Source organism: Nematocida homosporus (genome assembly GCF_024244095.1).
Source record: "Nematocida homosporus strain JUm1504 chromosome Unknown 4492, whole genome shotgun sequence".
In the NCBI taxonomy this organism is placed as follows: domain Eukaryota; kingdom Fungi; phylum Microsporidia; genus Nematocida; species Nematocida homosporus.
Genome location: NW_026250657.1, coordinates 1 through 23,234, shown reverse-complemented (window position 1 = coordinate 23,234; position 23,234 = coordinate 1). Strand labels below are relative to the sequence as shown.

Here is a 23,234-nt window from a genome sequence, read left to right as displayed (position 1 = left end):
ATAGCAAAAACAACTGGAAACTAATTGTTTGTTATTGATATGGCATATATAAAAACAGGGGGCAGTAGGATGACATGCGAAGCCTAGGAATAGTGGCGTGTCTGCAATTAGTTTCAGGATTCCTTAGGGAGATGCCTTTGAATACAATTGGTCTGACCGAGGGGCAAGCACACCTTATCAATGGAATCAAGCGAAGCGACGGCTGGCAACTTAAAAATGGCGCCGCCGGATCGGTTGTGAACTTCTACAACAAAAACAATGACCAGGACGAGTGGAGTCTTGAAATGGTCATAAAAGAGCCCGAACTAACACATCCCGAATTTGCAGGAGTCTATCTTTGGTACACTGAAGACCCTTTGACTGTTGGGCCGTATAAAGGCGGATGGGGGAAGTTCAATGGAGTGCTAGCTGGTATTGAGTTCATTGGGCGGTCAGTCGACATTGTTGTTTCAGTAAACCATGGCAACGCAGACTATGCCCACAGCAGAAGCGAGGACACCGAGCTAAAAGACTCACCAGACCCGAATGTCTTCCGCGGGCACAAAGAGCTTACTTTCAAGGTTATCTCCACCACAAAGAACTTCAAGATTGAAATCTATGGTGAAGATGGCAAATTAATCTACGACCGAATTAGATACGCGGCCATGACAGAAATTGGCACCCGTCTATCAGGCAAATACTTTGGGATTAGTACGGACTATCACAGCGCCAAGCCGTCCTCGAGCATTATTCTCAAGAAAGTGCACATGAACTCACGGGAAGAAGGAGAAACATACGATCCAAGCAAAGTGCATACTGAAATTCCCGAAATCATTCCTCGTGTTCCCCACGAAGTCAACCATCCCGAAGAAGAGATCCAGCATGCTATTGCTGGTATTGAGCATTTAGCCAAATACCTAAGGGTAGTGCTAGGCGAGCCGTTGAGCAAACCAATTACCGAAAACATTCTCTATCTCAAAAAGAGCATCAATTTCCAGAGTGCCCATATTTTGGAAATAAGAGATGCACTGAAAGCCCTAGCAGAGATAAGCAAAAAGCACGCCGAAGTTGAAGAGTTCAAAAGAAACGAGATTCTTTTAGATATCAAAGCATTGCACGCAGAAATGCAGTCTATGCGCTTACACCGAGAAAGCCAGCCGGTTAATGAAGGAATCAGCCCGCTAACTTTAGTAGTCTTTGGCCTAGTTGCCTTTGCTGGCGGCTGCTTAATTGCCAACCGTTTCTCTACTCCCAAAAAGCTAGCTATGCACTAAAACAGACTATGCACTAAAAGCAAGCTAGGCAAGGCCTAGTGCTGGTAAGTATGGAGGTAGTATGAGATGGATGAATAGCCTCAACAACACTATCAGCAAACAACTTTTCAATAAATGATATCGTTCAACTTTCAATAACGAAACCTTTCCAATGCAAGCACTAAAACCAATGACTTTTATTCACAGCAATTAAGCATATCTAAAAATCCTATCTCTATCTCTACATGCCAAATAAAATTAAAAGGCTAGTTGATGTAGAGATGTAAAACACAGTCCATTTAACTCAACCCAAACCTATCCAAGCCTACCATGGCAACACAATCTCATCCAACCCCAACTCAATAAAATTGACAGATGAATATTCAGCCTCTGATTTGCATAGATAAGAATAATGGACCGATCGACTAATCTACGACAAGGTATAATCACAAACAAATTGGATAAATATTAGTTTGTGAATGTGCGATTGGATGAAACGAAAAGCATGCTCTCTAATCCTTGCCATTCTGTGTCTAGGCTGGGCAAATAGCACATGCCTTAATAGCTACTGCTGGCCAGCTGCACAGCATAGTCAGCAGCAGAATATGCACGAGTCAGGGACATACTCCACCGAAGAGAAGAATATCTGTTCAGAACTTAGTAGACAAGACCTTGTAGACTTAGCCCATCAAGTTGAGCGTCCGACGCTTTACAATCTCCAATCGCCCAAAGACGACAATCTCTGGGATATGTTTGTGGATTTGGCCATCTATGCGAATGTTAGGGATCCAAAAACTATTGCCGATAGCACAAGCAACATTAAATTGGAAACATTGCTTTCCAACTACAAGGAGACTAAGAATTCTTCAACAGATTGTCTGGTCGATATGCTAAATGCCTTTTACATCGACAACTTCACAGCCAGAACAGACAGCCAAAATCAAGAGGTCATGCAATGCAAGGAAAATCAGTCCAGTACTAACCCAATAGCACCCCCGGCATCCACACTGTTCTTTACACCATTACCCAAATACAGGACTCTCATCGATCATATTGATTGCTTGTGGGATAAATTCTACACACCGCCCGAAGAGTCTCAAGCAATACTCACCACCCGCATTAATCTAAAACATCCATTTGTTGCTCCCGGCGGTCGGTTCCAAGAGTGCTATTATTGGGATGCTTTCTGGATCAACAAAGGGCTTATGCTTAGCCAGAAAAAGCAATATATCCAGGACACACTCAACAACTTCTCTGATCTTTTGAAAACGTACAACTTTATTCCCAACGGCACCCGCCACTACTACACCAACCGATCCCAGCCGCCTCTCTTTCTAAGCATGCTCACCGATTCCCTAGAAAGTATGACCAAGCTCAAAGAGAAGTTCAATGCTGATATGTTGCTAAATAAGTCACTTAGCTCTAACCCAGATACTAACTCCCACTCAACTCCAAACCAAAACACTAACACTACTACCAGCTTAAATACTAATCAGAAAGTTTCAGCCGAACCATTCCGGCCCAAGCAATCTTTAATTAGCCAACACCAAACCGATATGTCTTTTTACAACCTTAATATCTCACCTAGCCAGCTCTTTGATGCCGAAAAAGAGTATTTGTTCTGGGAGAACAACCGCCGCGTACTAGTCAAGCGAAATAACGATAGCAAAGCCTATCACCTTTTCCGATACCGTGTCACCAGTCAGTCACCGCGCCCAGAGATGTTAAAAGTTGACCTTGAAGACGGCTATGCCTACATGAAATCTAAATCCAAATCCAACAATATTAATGATGCCAAGAAGCTCTTTTCTGAGATAGTTTCAGCCACCGAGTCAGGCTGGGACTTCTCCACTCGATGGCGCGAGTATCATGAAGAGCATAGTCAATTCGGCTTTCTACAGACCTCGCACTTCATTCCCGTCGACCTTAATTCAATCATTCTGAAGAACCTACGTTTGCTAGCAGCCATCTACAAGCACCACAATCTCCCAGACAAAGCCAGGATATATGCGGCAAAGGCTCAGGCCCTAGCTGAAGCCATGGACATCATTTTCTGGGACTCTAACATTAGCTGCTGGCGAGATGCCGAAATAGACAAAGACCACCAGCCCACCAGTCCTACCGAGCCATACATTGTTTATGCAAAGAAAGACACCGTCACTTACATGAGTGATTTGTATCCGCTCTTTTTCGACCTAGCCAGCGATCCAGGAAACCATATCTTTAGTGCCTTCTACTCAAGAATGCAGAGTCTTAATTCCCCTCTCCCGGGCACTAGCACCTACTGCTGGCAAGTCTCACAACCCAGCAAGTCAAGCACCTCTGCCTGGGTACAGAACAAGGGCGATCAATGGGACGGAAACACTGTTTGGCCGCCTCTTATTCAGCTACTACTTGAGTATCTCATCCGGTCCTCTCAACCAAGCCTAGCCCTTGATATAACCCATATCTTTATGAAAACTCTCAATATCTACTATAGTGACCACAAAGTCATTCCGGAAAAGCTTAGTTTTGAGAACCAATCAATCGGCGAGTATACAACTCAAAGCGGGTTCGGTTGGACCAACGGAGTAATTCTCTGGATGGCCTATATCTTCGCTGACCACCTACCTAAGTAATACTAACCCAATAAATAATCGGCCAGTTCATTCAAGTTTCATCTATTACGTTCAGTTGAGTATGTCCTGCCACCTAAAATCAGGATATCATAACAACAACTTAACTTAACACAATCCTAATACAATCCTAAACCATATCAAACTCAACATAACACAACACAATTCTAAACCAAACCAAACTCAACTTAACACAACTTAATCCTAAACCAAACCAAACCCAACCTAACTTAACACAATCCAAACTAAACCAAACTTAATCCTAAACTATACCAAACCCAACCCAACTCAACTCAACTCAATACAATCTTAACTCAGTTTTCATTTATTGGCATAACCATGCGCGACCACCTATCTAAAAGTCTTCATCAATGGCAAACCCTTGTGTCTGGACATTCTTTACCCCTACATTGGCCTTCTGGTACTCACCAACCTTCTTTTCAAAGAAGTTAGTCTTTCCCCGTAGAGATATTCGCTCCATGAAGTCAAAGGGATTCTGAGCATTGTAGATCTTTTCTTCACCAAGAGCCACCAATAACCGATTAGCTACAAACTCGATGTATTGCCCCATAGTGTCAGCATTAATTCCAATGAGGGAAACCGGAAGGGCGTCAGTGAGGAACTCCTTTTCTATCTCTACAGCCTCAGAGACTATCTTTTTTATGTACCGGCACTTGTTGTTCAGATGTGAGTGAAGCAAACAGGCAAAATCACAATGCAAACCTTCATCTCGACTAATCAGCTCATTAGAAAAGGTCAGTCCAGGCATTAGTCCTCGCTTCTTCAACCAAAAGATTGAAGCAAACGACCCCGAGAAGAAGATACCTTCTACACAAGCAAAAGCTACAAGTCGTTCGGCAAAGGTTGCTTCCTTGTCTGAAATCCATCTTAAAGCCCAATCCGCCTTCTTCTTAATCACCGGAATGTTATCCATTGCCTGGAATAAGAAGTTCTTTTCCTCTGTATCCTTAATGTACGTATCAATAAGCAAAGAGTACATTTCAGCATGAATGTTCTCAATCATGATTTGGAACCCATAGAAACAACGTGCTTCACTAATCTGCACCTCTGAGGCAAATCGCTCGACCAAGTTTTCATTCACAATTCCATCTGAAGCAGCAAAGAAGGCCAAAACATACTTAATGAAGTGTCTTTCCTTCTCATTTAACTTCTCCCAGTCGGCTAAGTCGGCGCTCAAATCAACTTCCTCGACTGTCCAAAAGCTCGCTACTGCATTCTTATAAGACGCCCAAATATCGTAATATTCAATCGGGAAAATCACGAATCGGTTGCTAGACTCTTCTAAAATAGGCTCTCTTTGTGATTCAATGGCTTTTTCTTCGTTGTTTGTTCTTTCGGATATCTGTAATTCTGACATACACCTCAATTTTCTTTTGTATTTATAGTTTAAAAGACCGCGCGCGGCATATTGCCCGGTTTTTCGTCAATTTGTCAAAAAGAGCATAGTGATTGATAACATGTCAAGTTGTTAGAATTGGGTTGGAGTGGCTGGATTGGTGAAAGTCAAAAGGACTAGTAATAAATGGAGGGTTTAGAGACTTTAGAACATCTTAATTGTCTGGACCGATTTATGTGCCGAAGACTCAATGTATCTTTTTGCCAAAGTCAGCCATATACTATTGGGTTAGTATTGGGTTAGGTGGGGTTGGTGTGATGTGCGATGGGGTGTAGTGTGATATAGTGGTGAGTTAAGTTGAGGGATGTTAGTATTGGGTGGTGTAGAATAGGAATGAAGTGGTCCTGGAAGGGAATGGAATGTGTCTACCTGGCAATTAATATTAAGTCAGAAGGTGGTCATAGAGATAGTTGCATAAGAATGGAGTAGATGGTCTTACTGGTCTCTACACCTAATAAAAGCTAATAGATAATGCTGGTTTATTCATCACGGATATTAATAGTGTAGATGTTGATGTTAAGATGGTCGGACAGAGAGTTTCTTCTGTTGAATTGTACTTCGTTCCATTCGGTAGAAGCGAGGCATGGATGGACTAGATGTGCGGTTAGTTTTATTGACATGGCGAAGTGTATTCAAGATTAGAAGTGGGGTAGTGTTGGTTAAGACTAGATTAAGTGGAGGTATATCTGTTGACTGGAGGTCATCTGGGTATCTGTTTGATGCCTTATACTCTGAATAATTAAAGTAGAATGTACGTGGGTGTTCCTTGGCAAGCACGCATTGCTTTATTGGGTTAGTATTGGATTGGTATTGGATTGGCATTGTAATGGTGTTGGATTGGTATTGAATCAGATGATAATCTTGGTAATTATGGGTCTTTGTGTCTTTGACAGTAAACAACTACATACCAAATAGTAAATCACTAGTAAATCCTAACCCACTCCTAACCGAATACCAACCGAATACATACTACTTGAATGGCAGCTTACTTGGGGGTGGACTGGAGAAGAGAACAGAGTAGATGGCGATACGTATCGCAAATATTTTAGATGGAGGGAGAGTATGAGGTGGCACATCGGGTATCTGAGGCTTTGGGAAAGGATGTAGAAGAGTTATTTGTGGCTCTATCAGCGGCACTTAAGAAGAAAGTGCTTTTGCCAGCCGCATTATTAGGGAGAGTGATAGTTCATGGAAATGTGCCAAGTTTAACCAAGATAGTAGCTCTACGTATTTTGATGGAGTGTTTGCAGGTGCCTGAGACTGCTGGTGAGTATTTAGAACTGTTTTGTAGTGTAAAGTGTCTTTATGTACTCTCAGAGATAGTGCGGCGTGAAATGGAGGAGAGTTTAGCTGAGGAAGTTGTTGAGACACCTCCAGAGTGCACAATAGTTATTATGGAGGTATTAGCCCAAACTTTAGAACTAAGCCGGGAGCATGGATGTAAGGACAGATTGGTTCTATGCTTATCGGATTGTCGGTCACTGACTTTACTGAATGCCTGGGCCGGGGCTAAACTCTTACAGGTCTATGCCGGGGTGTTTGATCACGAGGAGCCACAAGGTTTGAATCTAGGCCTAGCCCAGCCTGAGGCAGCCGAAAGTATGCCCTACCGCATCTTAGCGGAAGAAGAAGCCTTTGGTACTGGGCACTTTCTGGTGCACCGTCGCAAGCCAGCCTTGTTTGTACCACAGTACTTTGCTACGGCCAAACGAGTACTCCCAACGGCCTACAAGGATATATTTGCTTTTCAGGACGAGTACGGAGTAGTGCATAACTCACTGGTTAAGTGGCTGGAAGGTGCAGGTAACTTGATAGGAATAGAATGGGTAGTGGGCTGGTACTTAGACGGACTGGTAAAAGAAGCCAATAATCAACTATACGAGAGAGAGCTTTTATTTGTGCTAGGCCCGGCCTTCCATTCTAGTCTGACTAATAGTGGTGAAGGAAAGACGGGTGGGCTGATTATGCAGTGTGCCCATTTTAAGTTACTTGCTGCGGCCCATCAGTCTTCTCTAGCCAGTGTACGTGGGGCCTGCTCGGTGGCAATGCAGCGGTTTAGTATTGGGGTAGTTCGGGGTTTACTGGGCGTGATTAGTGCAGGGAAGTCTTCGTTACTAGACCGATTCTATGCTGGACAGGCTTTAGCTAGACTACTGGTGATTGTACCGGACTATGAGCGGATGGGTCTAGAAAAGGTCCTGGAGAAGAATGTGCAGTGTTTAGTGGAGTTGTTGGAAATAGAGCCACAAGGCCTGGTGACTGAGCATGTGGCTAATGTACTAGATATTATTTCGTATATTGAGACAATTCCTTTGAAACTGTTTGCGCCATCCGTAATGGTGCTGTTGTGTTGGGTGATAGAGACGGTTCCCACTAGTAAGAAGCACCGGGTTTGGGTCGAGCGGTATCTTAGAGAGGTCGGTGAGATGTACCAGTCAGCCAACCCTAATGTGTTACTGACGGGTCTAGGGTACTAAGCGGAGTAGTTAGAATGGATGAAGCGATTGGAAAGGCTAGGAGATTACAATCTAAAAGATTACGATCTAGAAGACTACGATTGGATGGGCTCATTAAAGAAATCGAAGATTTGGTGGCCTAGATCTGGACCAAGAGCAAGAACTAGCTGGAAGAGATCGGCTTGAATAAGATCGTAGAGGGAGTTGAAGTTCTGGAATAAAAGATGAATATTGGAGCGATCAACACCGGGAAGAGAAAGAAGGCATTCAAGATGACCGTGTGAGGAAGCAGCTGGAGTGCTAAGGGCCGAAGCTGGCTTGCGAGAGAGGTATTTGATGAGGGCGGCGGAAAGAGAGTTAGAGTTAGAGAAATAAAGATGGACTTGTTTTAAACTGCGAAGTAGAGAGGTTAGGCGGTAGATAAGATCGATGTCAAGTTGTCGGCTTTGCACATATGCATATAAACTGATCTTATCGTTTTCAGGGAACTCAATAAGCAGATAGGCCTCTTCTTGGGCACAGATAATGGCTTCTAGTTGTTTGAAGAGACGGCCAGTGCGGAATGAGCTGATTAAGTCGGGAATGGACTTTCTTTCAATGAAGTAGGTCCCATTAAGAACGTAATCGCCCATGAGCAAGAAGGTGAAGTCAAAATTAAGGTCGCCTGAGAACCGTTTGGCCAGATGGAGAGGAAGAGTTGAGCGCATTTCTCGGACATCAATTGAGAGGGAAGGAGCGGCAGGATTGTTGGATGTAACCATGAAAGGTTCGTGGACAATATGGGCTGGACGGTTCTTTTTAAGCCCAATGGCGGAGATAAAGCGATCTTTCTCGTTTTTGATCTCTTCGAGGATAAAGAGATTCTCGGCGGAGTCTTTAATAGAAATAATGACGATTTCAATGTTGGCGCCGGTTTTAATCCATTTCTTGCGAAGTAGTTTGATCCGGCGAAGAAGACTGATGTTATAGTTTAGGAGTACAAGATGGGGGTGGGGTTGAAATGCAATTCGGTTGATTTCAGATATGAGATAAGAGGAGTGATGGATGGGAGTATCTAGACCGGTAAAAGGCATATCAAAAAGATTGTACCCAAGAACTGAGATGGTGGCTTCTGGTTTGGCTTTTAGTAGGTCTTTAAGTAGCCGCAGCTTAGGAGGCTGTGTTTCTTCCTGGGCTAGATGTTCGGCAATTTGAGTGATTTCTTCAATGGAGTCGTGCATGAGCCAAGTAAGCAGGTGGCGGTACTTAGTTTCGCACTCACCTGGTGTTTCACTGGCGCCGTAGAAGTTTTCGAGGATTTCAGTGCTGTACTCAACCGACGTGATCCGAATGAAGTATGCCTTGAATAAAGCAATATCTGTGTTGAATAGATAAGTGATGGCTTGTTTAAGATGGGCTTTCATCCGCCAAATATATCGGTCATATTTAGTAACTTCCGGCAGTTGTTCTAGCTTCCGACTTAGCTCTAGAATGTCCGTTTGCATAGCTAGTCGGCCTGAGTCCATTGGGGACTCTATTTCAGTAACATCAAAATCATCAAAGGATTTCATCACACATCTCCTAAAGAAAGGATAAAGAAAGATACTTGGCCCACTAAATCCGCCTTGTTTAACTACCTCAGCAAAGGAGTACTCTTCATCATAAACCATCAGAACATTGAACCATGACTTCATTCCAAAGAGGATAAACTCACGATTAGTACGTGAAGAGTTCAAGCATCCTCCACCAAGTAAATAAACCACTCGCACTTTATCTTCAGGCACACGACCCTTTAATAAGTCAGATAAAAAGCCAACTTCTGAAGTGAACAGTGTTCCACCCTCTAAATACATTCTAGCCCGTTTCCTATCATTAAACCCACTCTCCAGATTACGACTCTTGTTAGTTCGCTTGAGATTAGGAAGTTTGCGCTGTTTTGTCTTGACGTTAGTTAGAGTAGTGTTAAGTTGGGATTGAGTTGGGTTGGGATTGGATTGAGTTGATTTGGTATTGACTCGATTGGTGGGCTTCTTTTTTGCTGGTTGTTTGGTACTCTTAGTGGCCGTCTTGGTGGGACTAATTTCAATTGTTTGATTTGCACTACTGAGCTCAACTGGAGAATTAGTAGTATTAATGATTTCGGCGGCTGGATTTTCGGCCTCTTTAGCAATTACACGGTTGATAAACGTTTCGGGGGCTCCAATAATTACCAAAGTCTGTTCGTGCTCCCAAGAGGATCTTAAGATTTGGCAAACGATCCGTTCTAAGCGGATCCCTTGGTATAACAAATGTATGGACTTAGAAGTGTGCATTACTTCATGGACTATGCGTCGCTCATGGGCTAGCATAAATTCTTTACTCGGCCAAACTTAAATACCGCTTGAAGTATTGGGTTAGTATGGGGTTAGTGTTATTTGGGCATCAACTAAGTGCTAGCTCAATAAACCTTACATCAACATAGTATAATTACAATGCGGTCATACGACCACAACACAATACTAACACGATCACTCTGATTATTACTTAGTACGCGCTTCTACCAACCCTCCTACTTCTACTAACACTAACCTCATTTAACCATTTGGGTTTTGCGTATCTAGCCCAATGCTAACCCAATCCTATCTCAACACAACCATACTTCTCCAATAAAAGACATCGATACTCACCTCAAGGAATATCTTTAATAGAGTTGGCTTGAGTTGCGTTGGTATTGCATTGGTATTGCGTTAGTATTGCGCATTGCAATAACATAATACAGCTTAGTACAATCCGACTCAACTCAAACCTACCTCAAACTTAACTCAACTCAACTTAACTCAACTCAAATTTAACCCAACTTAACTCAAACTAAACCTAAACTAACTCAACACAACCGTTTATTCTTAAGCATAAAGAGCGGCAGGGACGACTTCCAACTTGGTGGCTTGGACCTTTTCTTTGGCCTTAATGAAGTCTTGCATGGTTACTTGCTTTCGTCTCTCACGAAGGGCCAACATGCCGGCCTCAGTACATATGGCTTTGATATCCGCTCCACTTAAATCCTCATTCGTGCCGATCATATCGTTCAGTACTACGTCCTTGGCTAGAGTCATGCGATTAGTGTGAATGCTGAAGATCTTTCGCTTGGTTTGAATATCGGGAACTGGGAACTCAATCTTACGATCGATTCGACCCGGCCGGATTAGAGCCGGATCTAGACTCTCAATGCGATTGGTTGCCATAATGACTTTGATATCTGAAGACGTATCAAACCCATCCAGTTGATTAAGCAATTCCAACATTGTCCTTTCTATTTCCTTCTCTCCACCAGAAGTCGTATCATACCGCTTAGTCCCAATCGCATCAATTTCATCAATAAAGATAATTGCCGGTGTATGCATTTCCGCAGCCTTAAACAACTCTCGCACTAGTTTAGGACCTTCTCCCAAGTACTTCTGAATAAGCTCAGAACCAACAATACGTAAAAAGGTGGCTGAAGTCTGGTTAGCAACTGCCTTAGCTAAAAGAGTCTTGCCCGTCCCTGGCGCACCATACAGAATAACACCCTTGGGCGGTTTAATGCCCATTTCGTCATAAAGTTCGGGATTAGTTAAGGGCAATTCAACGGCCTCCTTGATTTCCTGAATCTGTTGCTCCAGTCCACCAATATCCGCATAAGTCTCCAGTGGCGCTTTCTCTAACTTCATCACACTAACTAAGGGATCAGTCTCACCTTCTAATACTCCCACCACTCCACTTTCGCGCTGGTTCAGAAGGACTGTGCATCCCGGCTCTAATGCATCACGATCAACAAATGAGTAGATTGGCACGTAGTACTCCTGGCCCGTACTAATACTGACAATAGCATGGTTCTCATCAATAAACTCTTCCAAAGTTCCTAAGTTCATGGGATACCCACGGAACTTATCGACTGTAGCTCGTTCGGTCGAAAAGGCTCCCTCCTCGGCCGTTTGGGCTTGGAAAGAAAGAATGCCCTCTTCTAATACCAAGTAATCTCGGACTTTTTCTAACTTAAGTTGTCTTAACTTGCACTTAGTTTGGGGGAGAATAGGTGGGAGTTTGGAGAGAGTTTCTGGTCCGCGCATGCGCTTCTTCTTTTTGAGGTTAAGATTCTTCTCTGGCTGCTCTTTAGGGGGGGCAGGTGGTCGACTTGCCGAAGATTGTTGTTGACCCATAAACAAATTTTCGATTTGGCGCTATATGAACGCTAGTGACGATGTATATCCATATCTAATAGAATCTCTTTTATTGTCTGGTGGGTTTGATCATTCGCAACCGTCCTCTGCCTTGCTTTGGAAGTTGTGTCCTATGGTGGCAGTTAATGTTGATCTGGAGAGGGGAGATATAGCCGGATGTTTGGCCATGTTAGATTCACAAGTTAAGCGATTGGGCGATTCTGCGTATCCTGATCGGAAGATTATGCGACTGGTTTGTGCTTATTTAGCCTTGGGGAAGAAGAAGAGGGCCGTGGATGTACTAACTCAGTACGTAGATGAAAGAAAAGGGCCGAATCCGGAACTGGAAAGAATGAAGGTTGTGCTGGAGGGCCGGGTGTGTTATGAGCAGAAGAGTTTGACGGGTTGTAAGCTTTGGGTCACTTCGGCTTTTAGGTGGTTGGAGCGATCATTTGACTTTGGAATTATGATGTTGCTGCTGCGCATTTTGCAAGAGTTCTTAATGGTACCAGAAGCTGAAGCTCTAGCCCGAGTATTTGCAGTGGTTAAAGTGGATAGTTTGGAGTACTTGGAGACAGCTGGTCAGTCACGAGATTTAGAGTTACTGGTTAAGTATTTGAACGGTCGGGGCCAGAAGAGTGTGGTGGCTACCAAGGTGTACTTACGGCGCAATCCTATGGCTGCCAAAGCAACTATTAAGGCCTATATGACCGATACTAAAGATGTCGATACTTTACAGTATATTTTGGAGCGACGGCAGGTTCCAGAACTATGGTCACTTGCTAGGCAAATGGGCATCGATTATGGTCTAGTTCAGACCAAGCAAAAAGGATTTGACTGGAGCAGTGCACTATCTAACCTATCCAAGCGACTAAATACTTCAGCAGCACATGCAGCCAGCCATCTTAACTACCTAACCATAGAAGATCTCAAACAAGAATATGGCATTTCCGAAGATGAATCTGATGACATCTGAGTTGGGTTATGGTTATTTCCCAACCAATCCCATCTAATCCCCATCTAATCTAATCCCACAACAACTTAATACTAACTTAATAACAACTTAATACAAACAAGATTTAATTCACAGCATATCAATCCCCAACTTAATAATACCATCTACCTCAACTTAATACCATCGCAACACAATCTAAATACCAACTCAACTCAATTCAATAAATACCAATCTAAATACTAACACAATCTAAATACTATCTGCCTTAACTCAATACTAACACAATACTAACACAATACTAATACAATCTAAATCCCAACTCGACTCAATACGTCACTACTAACTATACACCAACTATATACCAACCTACCTCACCTAAACATTAACTATACCCTAACTAAACACCAACTCAATACACCTATACATCTATTTACTCTAATTCTTTTTATTTACTATGTCACCAACACTATCACCCGAAGAATTAGAAAAGAAAGCAGATTCCTATTATAAGAAGAGTGGGAGTTTCTTTTCTCGACTTCTTTCACAAGTAGATCTACCACATGCTGCCGATCTCTATATTCAAGCCGCCCAGGCCTACGGAAATGCCAGTAATTACACTAAATCAGCCGAACTTTTCTACAAGGCCGCCGAGATTCTATTTGGCGATGGTAAAGAAGAGTCTATGTATGAATCCTCTTCGGCTTTTGTTAAGGCAGCTGAGGCATACTATATTGTTGATAAAGATATGTGTACAGTTGCTTACGGCCGAGCTTTTGATGTAGCAACTATGCACATTCGTGATTTCTCTATGGCAGCTATTCTAGCAGTTAAAACAGCTAAGTCCTTCCTTGAGCTCAAGAAAGATACAACTGCTTTAGAGTATCTTTATAAGGCTGCTTCTTTGTATGGCCAGGCTAAGATGTGTATCAATCGTCGTAATATTCTAGTGCAATGTGCTGAACTAGAAATGCGACGCAAGAACTATGAAAAGGCCTTTGAGTTGTACAAGGAACTATCTGAGGACAACAGTGCCTTAGGCCAAGTGATTGAGAAAACAAGTTTCTTCTTCTGTGCTATTCTTTGTGGCATTATTGTCGGTCGTACGGATGAATGTTCAGCGATTATGAACCAAATGGACGAGACACGAATTGAAACTAAGATTATCTACCAAATGATGCGTACTAAGACGACTTCACAAGCAGCTAGTGATGAACTAGAAAAGAACATTACTTACTTCCGCAAGACGCACAAAGTCTCTCCTGAAGTGATTTCTGCCCTACAGGATGTGCAGATGTCTATTGATCCTAATAATGACATACTTTAAATGAAACTCAATTTAGCTGTTTTTTGACGAATTGTTGTTTTGGAATGGCGGATAAGGTCCTTTTGGACTATTAAAAAGGCATTAGACCGGAACAAGGTAAAATAGCTATAAGATCCATATCTGGAGAGGGTTCTAGACTCAGGTGAAAAGTATAAATACGATTGTTTGGCTATTGAACAATGAAGCTACTAAGCATAGTTGCTATGATTGCATCCCAGGTTATGGCGGTGTCGTACATCCCTGAAAGTGTTTTTGATATGCATTTCTCTGAAGCTCCGGGTGCTATTGCTATTGAAGTAAACCCGGCTACCACCAACACAACTAACTCCACTCCTATCATTGCCAACTTAACCTTTGTTAGTCGGACAACTGGTGATACTTCCATTGTGGATAATTACACAATCTCTTCTGGCTCGGAAGATCTAGGAGTAGCTACGCGTACTTTAACGGCACATACGGGCTTCTCTGGTGCAGGTGGTCTGATGCTTGGCACGCCTTACTTGGAGTGTCGCTTTGAGATTATTTTGGACAGTGGTGCTGAGCCTCCGGCAGGTATGGAGTACCTTACTATTGGCGATGCCAAGAAAGCACCTTACTTGCTTACTTCAATTCAACTTGACTGGCTCAATGTTGCTCCTTCTTCTTCTGTGGATGAGATCATTTCTAATGACAATGGCTTGGCCTGGCGAGTCTTCCCAGGAGTTATGTTCTTCCCAGCCGAGACGCGAATGGATGTTGGCGGTATCTTTGAAACGGATAACCTTTTACGCCACCGCATCTATGTGCTGCCCAATCCTAAGGCTGAAATCATCTTCTATGCCACCATTCCCTGTGGCAGTGGCTTAATTTCGCCTTACGACCCGGAAATTGTAATTCAGCCCAGCACTCCCGGTTCATCTGACAATGGCGATGACACCAATGGTGGCGATGATGAAGGTGACGACGAGGAAGAAGAAGAAGAAGGTGATGATGAGGAAGGCGATGATGAGGAGCCTACTCCAATGATTGCAGGACCAAAAGTAGTATCCCCACTTAAGGTGCGAGTTTAAGCGTGCTTAAAGACATTTAAGGATACATCACTTCTGAGGACAGATGAGTATACAAGATAACTTAGTCGCAGCTGTTTCTGTAAAATAAACCTTCTTTCGATTTTGGTATTGAGTTGAGTTGGTATTGAGTTGGGTTTGGGTATGAGTTGGGTTGTGTTTGGTTGGGTTTGGTTTGGTTTGGTATTGAGTTGTGTTTGGGTTGGGTTTGATTTGATTGAGTTTGTCTTAGATAGTATTGAATTGTGTTAAGTTGTGTTTAGACTGAATCTAGATATGTGTAGTGCTGCCATACGACCACTACTTAGCACACACTAATGCCAATACTAACACCAATACTAGCACTAATACTAACACCAATACCAATACTAATACCAATAAAAGACGTCGATAGTTGTTTCAAGGAATTCTTTAATAGAGTTGTATTGGGTTAGTATTGTACATTGTAGTATGTTATTGCTTGGGTTTAATAAGATATATTTGATTGGGTTTGGCGCTTGTATGGGATAGATAGACTTGAAAGCATAAGTGAGATTCTTGTCATTGAATTAATAGTTTGAATCCACCGGCACCTGCTCTTATCTATCTTGTTTTTTCTTTCGATTGTATCTAGACTTCGATGCGTTGGGGATTGTTAATTTCAGAATGGATGCTGGTAGCACTGCTGTTTGGCTATGTGCTTAGTCAAACTGAGTCGAAATGTAATAAGGAAGCTGAACCCATGATTTTGCCGACTGAAAGTGTTAGGGTGGCACTTACAGCCTTCTTAGAATACATTCTTGTGTCATATCCTTTGGACGATGACGATAAGGAGGGCCTTGACATGTTATTTTCTATGACGGATGTCAATCATGTGTCTCAAGTGCCGCATTATGGGGTGGTTGTCTATAATACGGTGAGCGATTTGCTCTATAGTAAGCTAATAGAGCTGATGAAAATACCGAGAAATGTGACGACACTTTTCAATCTTATACCAAGGATTATACTTCTGCGCTTCGAGTGTTTGTATATTCGTGAGTTTTCGGCTTTGGCATCACAAGATGTTTGTGCGGTCTTTTCGATGCTAATTCGTGTTATTGATGTGAGTATGCTTTATATCTATGAAGGTTGCCCTTCTCCCAATGAGTTAAGTCCTTTGTCTTATATTAACAATCAAACCATTCTTAAGGACAATGCAATAGATCTGCAGATGGTAAAGGAGGGTGGTAAAATAGACGAGACAGTTTGTAAGCTTGTTACAACAATAGCAGTTAACTTCTTTCTGACTTTAAATCTTTATGCTAAGTCGTCTATCTTCAAGGTTATTCTTAACCTTAATTATGATCATATACATGGCGATAATAACTTGACGGAACGCAAGGTCGACCTGGCATGGGGCGGTGTCAAAAACCAGCGCGATATAACACGGCCGGTTACTGCCCACTTTCTGCCCGAGCTTTTACACACTAACACTTACTTATCTCGACACCTTATGCAACTTCAAGCCGAACGGCCCAGGGATTTCTTTGTTTCACTAGAAATATGCTTCTACTCCCTATATACGCACTATTGCAGATTGCAACAGGCATCTGAAAAGAATGAAGAGCCTGAAGAGTCCCAATCAACTAACAAACGCACCAAATCTAAGGGTAAGAAGAAGAACAAAGTCAAAAAGAAGGCCCAGCCAAAGCCCAGAAAGAACAAAAAGGATCTAAGTTTAATAGATAAGTTGCAGAACCTAGTAACCAGCTTCTCTTTTAACTGTATGGGCATTACCTATAGTCCGTATAAGTGGGGTACTGAAAAACTGACCGCGGACCATCTCTCCTTATTGGTTACAACTATCGAAGCAATTTCGTGTCCAAATAAGCTTGTTTATTTGCGGGAGTTTGGTTCTGTGGCTAACCCGATCCCTTCAATTACAGAGCGTATCGTAACTAGTAAGAATATTATTCTGGTGTTCTTTAATTCCAATGAGATGTTTGTTAACAGTGTTATGCGAGGGCTCTTGTCTCCATGCCTAAAGGTTAGTGTTGACTTTAGTGATAAAATAGTTAATCTTCCTCGGTTTCTCGCTAATATGAACGACTTGCAGGATCACAATATAGAGATAGATATCCTTGGGTTGGGCATGTACCTTAATCAAGAAGATCAAGACCCAAAGAAAGTGCTCGCGAATCTTAAGAGTCTGTTTTCACATAAATTAGTGAATAATCCGACTATACCTTTCCCCCGCCCCCCCGTTTCTTTAACAGGAATGGCCCAACTACTTGTTTATGGTAATGCCGAATATTGTGAATCTGCTGCCACACTTGAGAAGTTTCCTGTCGGGGATGTTCCTGGAACCTACTTCCAGCGGTACCTCTGGACAAATACCCCACTAGCTGTGCGTCATTTTCATTATAAGAACTACCAGAGGGTGCTTCAAAATCTTAACACTATTGATACACTCTGTATAGATTACCCAAAAGTTCCGATGGTGATTTTTCCTTGTTGCATTGACATTAGGTTTGAGTGTTTCAGCGATGATAAATTATTTGAGGTGATTAGAGTGTTCCTTACTATTGTTCTGCGCATACGATATCGACCCTGTTGTATCCGAATGTTTAAAATCCGAGCACGCGATTCTATCTTAAAGGAGTTTCTCGTGTTTGTACAAACGTGTGGATTCGTGGCCTCTAAAGCAAGCTTTCCTTCGATCAGCAATATGCAACTGATTCTTATGGTTGAATGGGTAGTCCCGGATTCTAACACGTTTTATAAGTGGACTTTTATCCATCCACTCCAGAACACTGAAATAGCCCCGGTCAATTCCGACCCTACGCCATCTACTAAGCCCCAATCTGATTCAGCAACTTCTGAATCTATACCTTTGGGCCCAGAGGAAACGAGTTCTCTAAACAATCCAGTCGTTGTAGGAGCAACTCCTAGCAACACAGCCGAAGATGTCGGGCCCCAATCCAATACTAACACGACACCACCTCAATAACTAATTCAGTACTAACTTGATACTAACTTGATACTAACTTGATACCAACTTAATAAAGAGTCGTGATTTGAACGTTGGCGAAAGTCTTTAATAGTGTATGTTAAACAAAAGAACGTATTCGTTTCATGTGTCCTATTATATTCCAAAACAGCTGGCGGTCTCTTCGGAGTTCAAATTGGGGTTCAGCTTATGGGACACATATACACAAACCACTTTGGCACGATTTAAATGCATTATATCTTACTAGTATTTAAATGTGCTATTTACAGGGGAAGTGCTCTTTATTGGATTGGTATTTGATCAAAAAGATTGTTGGCAAAGTTTTGAATTTTGATATTACAGTTGGAATTATAAACTTAGCTGAATCTGAGAACTATCTCAAGATGGTGCCCGGCAACAAGTATGGCAATTAGAACACATGTTATAAAAATCTAGTTCAATACAATACTAACTCGAGTAAGCCGTGTTGAATAAACTCTATCCCAGTTGGCTTCTAAACCGATCTTTGGTTGAATATGTTTAGTTGAAAGATTGTGTACTCCTTTTCATGGGCATAGGAATTAGCCCCAATGCTAACCCAATACTAACCCAATAGAGAGTAGCTATTTCATTGTCCGTGAATTTCAAAATAGGCGTCCTACAATAAGTATCTCGCAACAAAAGACATGTAGGCACCAAGCAAAAAGTAAGCAACTATCGTATCTTGTCTCTAGAGCCGTCAATATCAACACAACGCCAATACAAACCAATGCCACATCAATACCATCTTAATGCACTAAACCAAAGAACATGAAACAGTACTGCAGGCCAGATTTACTGTGAATAAAGAGCAACAAGTGAGTAGATAATGGCACCGCACAAGAAACTCCACTTCTTAGTGCCTCTTGTTCCACCGAAAGCGAGAAAAACGTAATGATTTTGAAATTGTTGTTTTTGTTAGACTTGTTCCAATGAGACAATAACTTGCCTCTAATCAATAAACTAAACCCAATCTAATTCCAACACTAATCAATTATAACCCAATACTAACCAATTATAATCAAATACTAACTCAACCCAACACAATATTAACCCGTGTGTTCCTTAGAAACCAAATGTTACTCGCTTAATCATTGACTATAGATTGTTTTTTCTGCCAATCTTATCTTTTTCATAATGCGTTGTATGTTGTTGTCTCCCATCCTAATCATACTAACCACAATGTTTAATTTAGTTGTAAGCAGTGATCTCCAAGCTCTTAATAACACTAACAGTTATTATGCCCTGCCAACTGGCAACTGGGACATACCCTCATTAGCCAGATTTATATCCATGATTTTTGTTCCATCAGCCGAGGATGCCTCTAAAACCCTCCCAAACCTACAACTTCATATCCATTCGAAGAAGGAGTTATACAAGAATCATGAGGTAGAACTCTTTTGTGTGTATATACGCAATCCATCGGTTAGGCTATCTTGTAGCAGACTGAATGCCCTAACAAACAATACTGCCGATATGGATGCTCTTCGGAGATTGGAAGGGTTCCTTGACACTATAGAACTACGTCATCTAGCCATTTATGATTTATCAATTGACCTATCTATTAACTGGTGGGAGATTTTTTCAAATCTACTAGGTAGTAGTCAGATCGATTCTATAGATATCGAAGAAATTATGCCACAATTACTATCTAAGACGGGGCCTACCGTTTTTATTGATATAGGCCATACGGTCGAGAACGCAGGGAAATTGTCCCAAAGGAAGATTGGCTCGATCACGATAAAAGTCATTACCTCTATAGCTATTCTGACCTTTCTAAATTTACAACTTCACTTATGCTCTACCGATGTTAATATCATATTCTGTCTGGATTTTGATCATCTTTATGGCCTAGGCCGGCTTATGAATAAGGAGGCTCTAGTAGACTATCCTAGAGTCCGTAAGACACGTGCACCATCGTATTCCCGACAAATCCTGATCCATTTTCTGTGCGATGCTCTAAGCCCAAATGCATACATACAACCCCGTCACAGGGAACTAAAGGACCCCCAAGGCGACAGCCTCGGCACTGCTCGTCCCTTATTGGGTGCTCTGCTTAATCTGCGCACTATTAACTACCATGTGCAAGTTTGCTTTCACTCTCTATATAAGCATCAACGCAAATTCGAGAAAGCTGAAGAACATAAACCATCTGCTGATGTTGATGACTCTGATGACTCCGGGCCGGCTAATAGCAACAACACCCGATCTAAAGACAAGAATAAGAACAAAAACAAGAACAAGAACAACAAGAAAGGCAAATCAAAACACAAGAACAAGGACAAGAATAAGAACAAAGACACTAACCCAATAGCTCCATTAGAATATCTGCGGGCCTTGGCTAAGCTGCAAAGGATGCGATGGACTGATTTTATTCTGACATACGACCCAGTTAAATGGAAGTCCGATAAAGGGCCAGTAACACTAACTGAGGATCACTTCTTGCTGTTGACCGAGACGTTAGAAACACTCAGTAGCCTAGAAATACCAACCCAGTGTAACAACTTTAATGACTTTGAAATAGAGAAGTTTCAACCTAATCCCCTAATAGGTTACCAAGCAAACTGCCTCAACACTATAAAGCTGCATATTAAGGAATGCACATTGCCGTTTGTTTTTCAGCTGCTCCATATACTAATGGCAAACAACCGGCTCTCTGTTAACCTTGACTATCCAGTCACACCAATCGATTTCTCTCTTCTTATCCCATATATCAAGGCTATTCCGGCCGGCAAAATTGATATTGCCATATCTGATATTGGCTCTTATTTATCAAAGAATAATGACAAGAAGCAGATGTTAGCGCGCATTAATGAGATATCTCAAATACCGGGATTCTCCTATTGGGCGGACTCGAGGACGGTATGTCATCTTGATGTGCTGAAATTTGCTCGTTTGCTAGCTTATGCCAATAATGAATACTATGATGTGTATCATCCTAAATCGAATGCTGGCTCATATAAGCCCACTAAGGTATACTTCAAAGCACCACTCGACCACTACACACAGTTTATTATACAATTTAAACCTACTGAGATTAGCCAAGCTATGGTCGACATGATTGTCCAGTGCTTTAGGTACGCGGCCAAGGCCCGTTCGGATGTTAAAGAAACGGTTGAAACGGTTGAAACGATGGTCTTGATTAAATCAATGGATTTTAGAAGTTCTCTGGCCGAGAAGTTCTTTCTAATGCTGATTGATTTGCTTGTTTCCGTACACTATCGGCCCTCTATCATACATTGGTTTGACTCCCTGGTTGAGCCGCACCTAGTCGAGATGGTTGTCAAGAAACTATATAAGCTTGGGTTCAGGCCTAAGGATGCTCTTCCTGATTATTCTTCTACGAATTCGATGACTATCGATATTCGGGTGTGTGTTCCAGCAACTAGCCGAATACTACAGCATACTCTGGTTCGTTTCAATCAAGTGCGGGTAGATTCCCTGCCATACGTTCAGTCTCCTGCTAAAAGCATTTCAACCATTATGATCGCACCATCCAACTTCACCCAGATAGAATGGATAGAGATGCCGCCCTTCCCCGAAGCACAAAGCGCCTAGTAGGCTGCATTGCCCGTGAATCTGTGCTGACTAAACCCGCCCTTTCTTCGGGCCTTTTTACTCTTATGGTCCTTCTATTATAACATTGGCTGCAAGACAACTAGTTTTGGCCTATGTCTATGAAAACTATACGTGGGTCTATCTTAGTGGGTTTCTTTCCATTTCCTTCAATAAAGTCAACGTTATTGGGTTAGTAAGTGTATTAGGGGGCGTATAGCACTCATTGATTAATTAGATAAGACACACACCAACAAGGCATCTCTTGATTCCAATAAGGACGCCGCCTTGAAGCATATATGGGTGGGAATAGGAAAGCAAAGGCATATTGAAAATGAGATAAGATCTAAAAATAATGTGGCTAGATACTTCTTGGCTTTCAATTATATACTAACGTAATAGGCAACTTCACCTAACCTAGCTCTCTCTCTTAACTCAATCCAATCCAACATAACCCAACTCAACCCAACTCAACTCAATCTAATTCAACTCAATCTAATTCAAATCAATTCTACAACTTTAAAATAAACACGAGCTCTTCATTTTGATTATTGTATCATGTTTGAATTGGATTTATATTTCAATTGAGTTAAAGTTTATGCTGGCTATATGTTTATATCAATACATACTAGATGGTCAAATTGGATTAGTATTGATATGTAGTTGATGTGCAGTTAATATGTAGTTGATACTGGTTGTAGAATAATTGTGTTTACTTAGTATTAGACTGCCAAGATTGTCTTTTATCGTCTGATATGCTTTGTTGGTGTCATTTAATGTTGGTTTATAGTTTATAGTGATGATATTCGGGTTCGGAAAGCCCGTAGTATGCCACAATGTTTGATAAATATACGAGATGTTTATTTCAGCAATGAATTGGACTAGTAAGCGTATGCAAAGTTATAGTACTTGTTATAAGCAGATATTTATGTGGGCCTATGCAATAACTTAATCTAAAACCGATGACAGACTAAATGAAGCCAAGGCCAGGCAGATACTATATTGCATTTATCTGTCCAATATATAACAATCTTATACAATTTTCTTTATCTTATCTCTACTTGTGGTGTCCTCGCCGGCCTCCACTTTCAAGTGAGTTCTCTACATGTAATACTTATCGGTCTGGCACTGATCGCAGCGAGTGCGATTAAAATCTCGAATTAGAAATCACAATCTCAAATTAGTATTTATACTCTGAGTTGGTGAACTATCTCAAGATGACTTACGATAAAGAGAGCCTAAGCTATAATAACCCAATACCAATCCGTCCACTTCAAAATCGGTCTTTAGTTGAGCATGTTTGGTTGAAAGGCACTATCCCTTCCCCAAGACACCACACTACTGTAATGCGAATTGGTCTGTTGGCCTTACTAGCATTTCTGTTAGGGTTTGCCACATGCACAGATGAACATAGTGCATTAGAAATGACTACAATGAAAGAAAATGACGATGATAAATCGATGGAGTTAATCAATCAACTTGCGGGCATAATAT

The 23,234-nt window shown here is 41.8% G+C and overlaps 11 protein-coding genes across 11 annotated transcripts; 8 read left to right on the top strand and 3 right to left on the bottom strand.

Annotated features, from left to right (window-relative positions):
* Positions 1–74: 74 nt before the first annotated feature.
* NEHOM01_1818 (uncharacterized protein) lies at positions 75–1,253 on the top strand (the record flags this gene model as incomplete). Its single annotated transcript, XM_051490696.1, has 1 exon — positions 75–1,253. The coding sequence occupies one exon, from the start codon at positions 75–77 to the stop codon at positions 1,251–1,253; it is 1,179 nt and encodes a 392-aa protein (XP_051346656.1).
* A 458-nt stretch (positions 1,254–1,711) lies between these two features.
* Positions 1,712–3,850, top strand: NEHOM01_1817 (alpha,alpha-trehalase; the record flags this gene model as incomplete). Its single annotated transcript, XM_051490695.1, has 1 exon — positions 1,712–3,850. One exon carries the CDS (start codon positions 1,712–1,714, stop codon positions 3,848–3,850), a length of 2,139 nt encoding a protein of 712 aa, XP_051346655.1.
* A 352-nt stretch (positions 3,851–4,202) lies between these two features.
* NEHOM01_1816 (ribonucleoside-diphosphate reductase subunit M2) lies at positions 4,203–5,225 on the bottom strand (the record flags this gene model as incomplete). Its single annotated transcript, XM_051490694.1, has 1 exon — positions 4,203–5,225. One exon carries the CDS (start codon positions 5,223–5,225, stop codon positions 4,203–4,205), a length of 1,023 nt encoding a protein of 340 aa, XP_051346654.1.
* Positions 5,226–6,313: 1,088 nt separating this feature from the next.
* NEHOM01_1815 (uncharacterized protein) lies at positions 6,314–7,741 on the top strand (the record flags this gene model as incomplete). The annotated part of the gene is made up of 1 exon (XM_051490693.1): positions 6,314–7,741. The coding sequence occupies one exon, from the start codon at positions 6,314–6,316 to the stop codon at positions 7,739–7,741; it is 1,428 nt and encodes a 475-aa protein (XP_051346653.1).
* A 74-nt stretch (positions 7,742–7,815) lies between these two features.
* Positions 7,816–10,047, bottom strand: NEHOM01_1814 (DNA excision repair protein ERCC-4; the record flags this gene model as incomplete). The annotated part of the gene is made up of 1 exon (XM_051490692.1): positions 7,816–10,047. One exon carries the CDS (start codon positions 10,045–10,047, stop codon positions 7,816–7,818), a length of 2,232 nt encoding a protein of 743 aa, XP_051346652.1.
* A 534-nt stretch (positions 10,048–10,581) lies between these two features.
* On the bottom strand, positions 10,582–11,874 carry NEHOM01_1813 (26S proteasome regulatory subunit T2; the record flags this gene model as incomplete). The annotated part of the gene is made up of 1 exon (XM_051490691.1): positions 10,582–11,874. One exon carries the CDS (start codon positions 11,872–11,874, stop codon positions 10,582–10,584), a length of 1,293 nt encoding a protein of 430 aa, XP_051346651.1.
* Positions 11,875–11,899: 25 nt separating this feature from the next.
* Positions 11,900–12,850, top strand: NEHOM01_1812 (uncharacterized protein; the record flags this gene model as incomplete). The annotated part of the gene is made up of 1 exon (XM_051490690.1): positions 11,900–12,850. The coding sequence occupies one exon, from the start codon at positions 11,900–11,902 to the stop codon at positions 12,848–12,850; it is 951 nt and encodes a 316-aa protein (XP_051346650.1).
* Positions 12,851–13,283: 433 nt separating this feature from the next.
* NEHOM01_1811 (uncharacterized protein) lies at positions 13,284–14,153 on the top strand (the record flags this gene model as incomplete). The annotated part of the gene is made up of 1 exon (XM_051490689.1): positions 13,284–14,153. One exon carries the CDS (start codon positions 13,284–13,286, stop codon positions 14,151–14,153), a length of 870 nt encoding a protein of 289 aa, XP_051346649.1.
* Positions 14,154–14,332: 179 nt separating this feature from the next.
* On the top strand, positions 14,333–15,202 carry NEHOM01_1810 (uncharacterized protein; the record flags this gene model as incomplete). Its single annotated transcript, XM_051490688.1, has 1 exon — positions 14,333–15,202. One exon carries the CDS (start codon positions 14,333–14,335, stop codon positions 15,200–15,202), a length of 870 nt encoding a protein of 289 aa, XP_051346648.1.
* Positions 15,203–15,848: 646 nt separating this feature from the next.
* Positions 15,849–18,167, top strand: NEHOM01_1809 (uncharacterized protein; the record flags this gene model as incomplete). Its single annotated transcript, XM_051490687.1, has 1 exon — positions 15,849–18,167. The coding sequence occupies one exon, from the start codon at positions 15,849–15,851 to the stop codon at positions 18,165–18,167; it is 2,319 nt and encodes a 772-aa protein (XP_051346647.1).
* A 1,155-nt stretch (positions 18,168–19,322) lies between these two features.
* NEHOM01_1808 (uncharacterized protein) lies at positions 19,323–21,743 on the top strand (the record flags this gene model as incomplete). Its single annotated transcript, XM_051490686.1, has 1 exon — positions 19,323–21,743. One exon carries the CDS (start codon positions 19,323–19,325, stop codon positions 21,741–21,743), a length of 2,421 nt encoding a protein of 806 aa, XP_051346646.1.
* Positions 21,744–23,234: the final 1,491 nt, after the last annotated feature.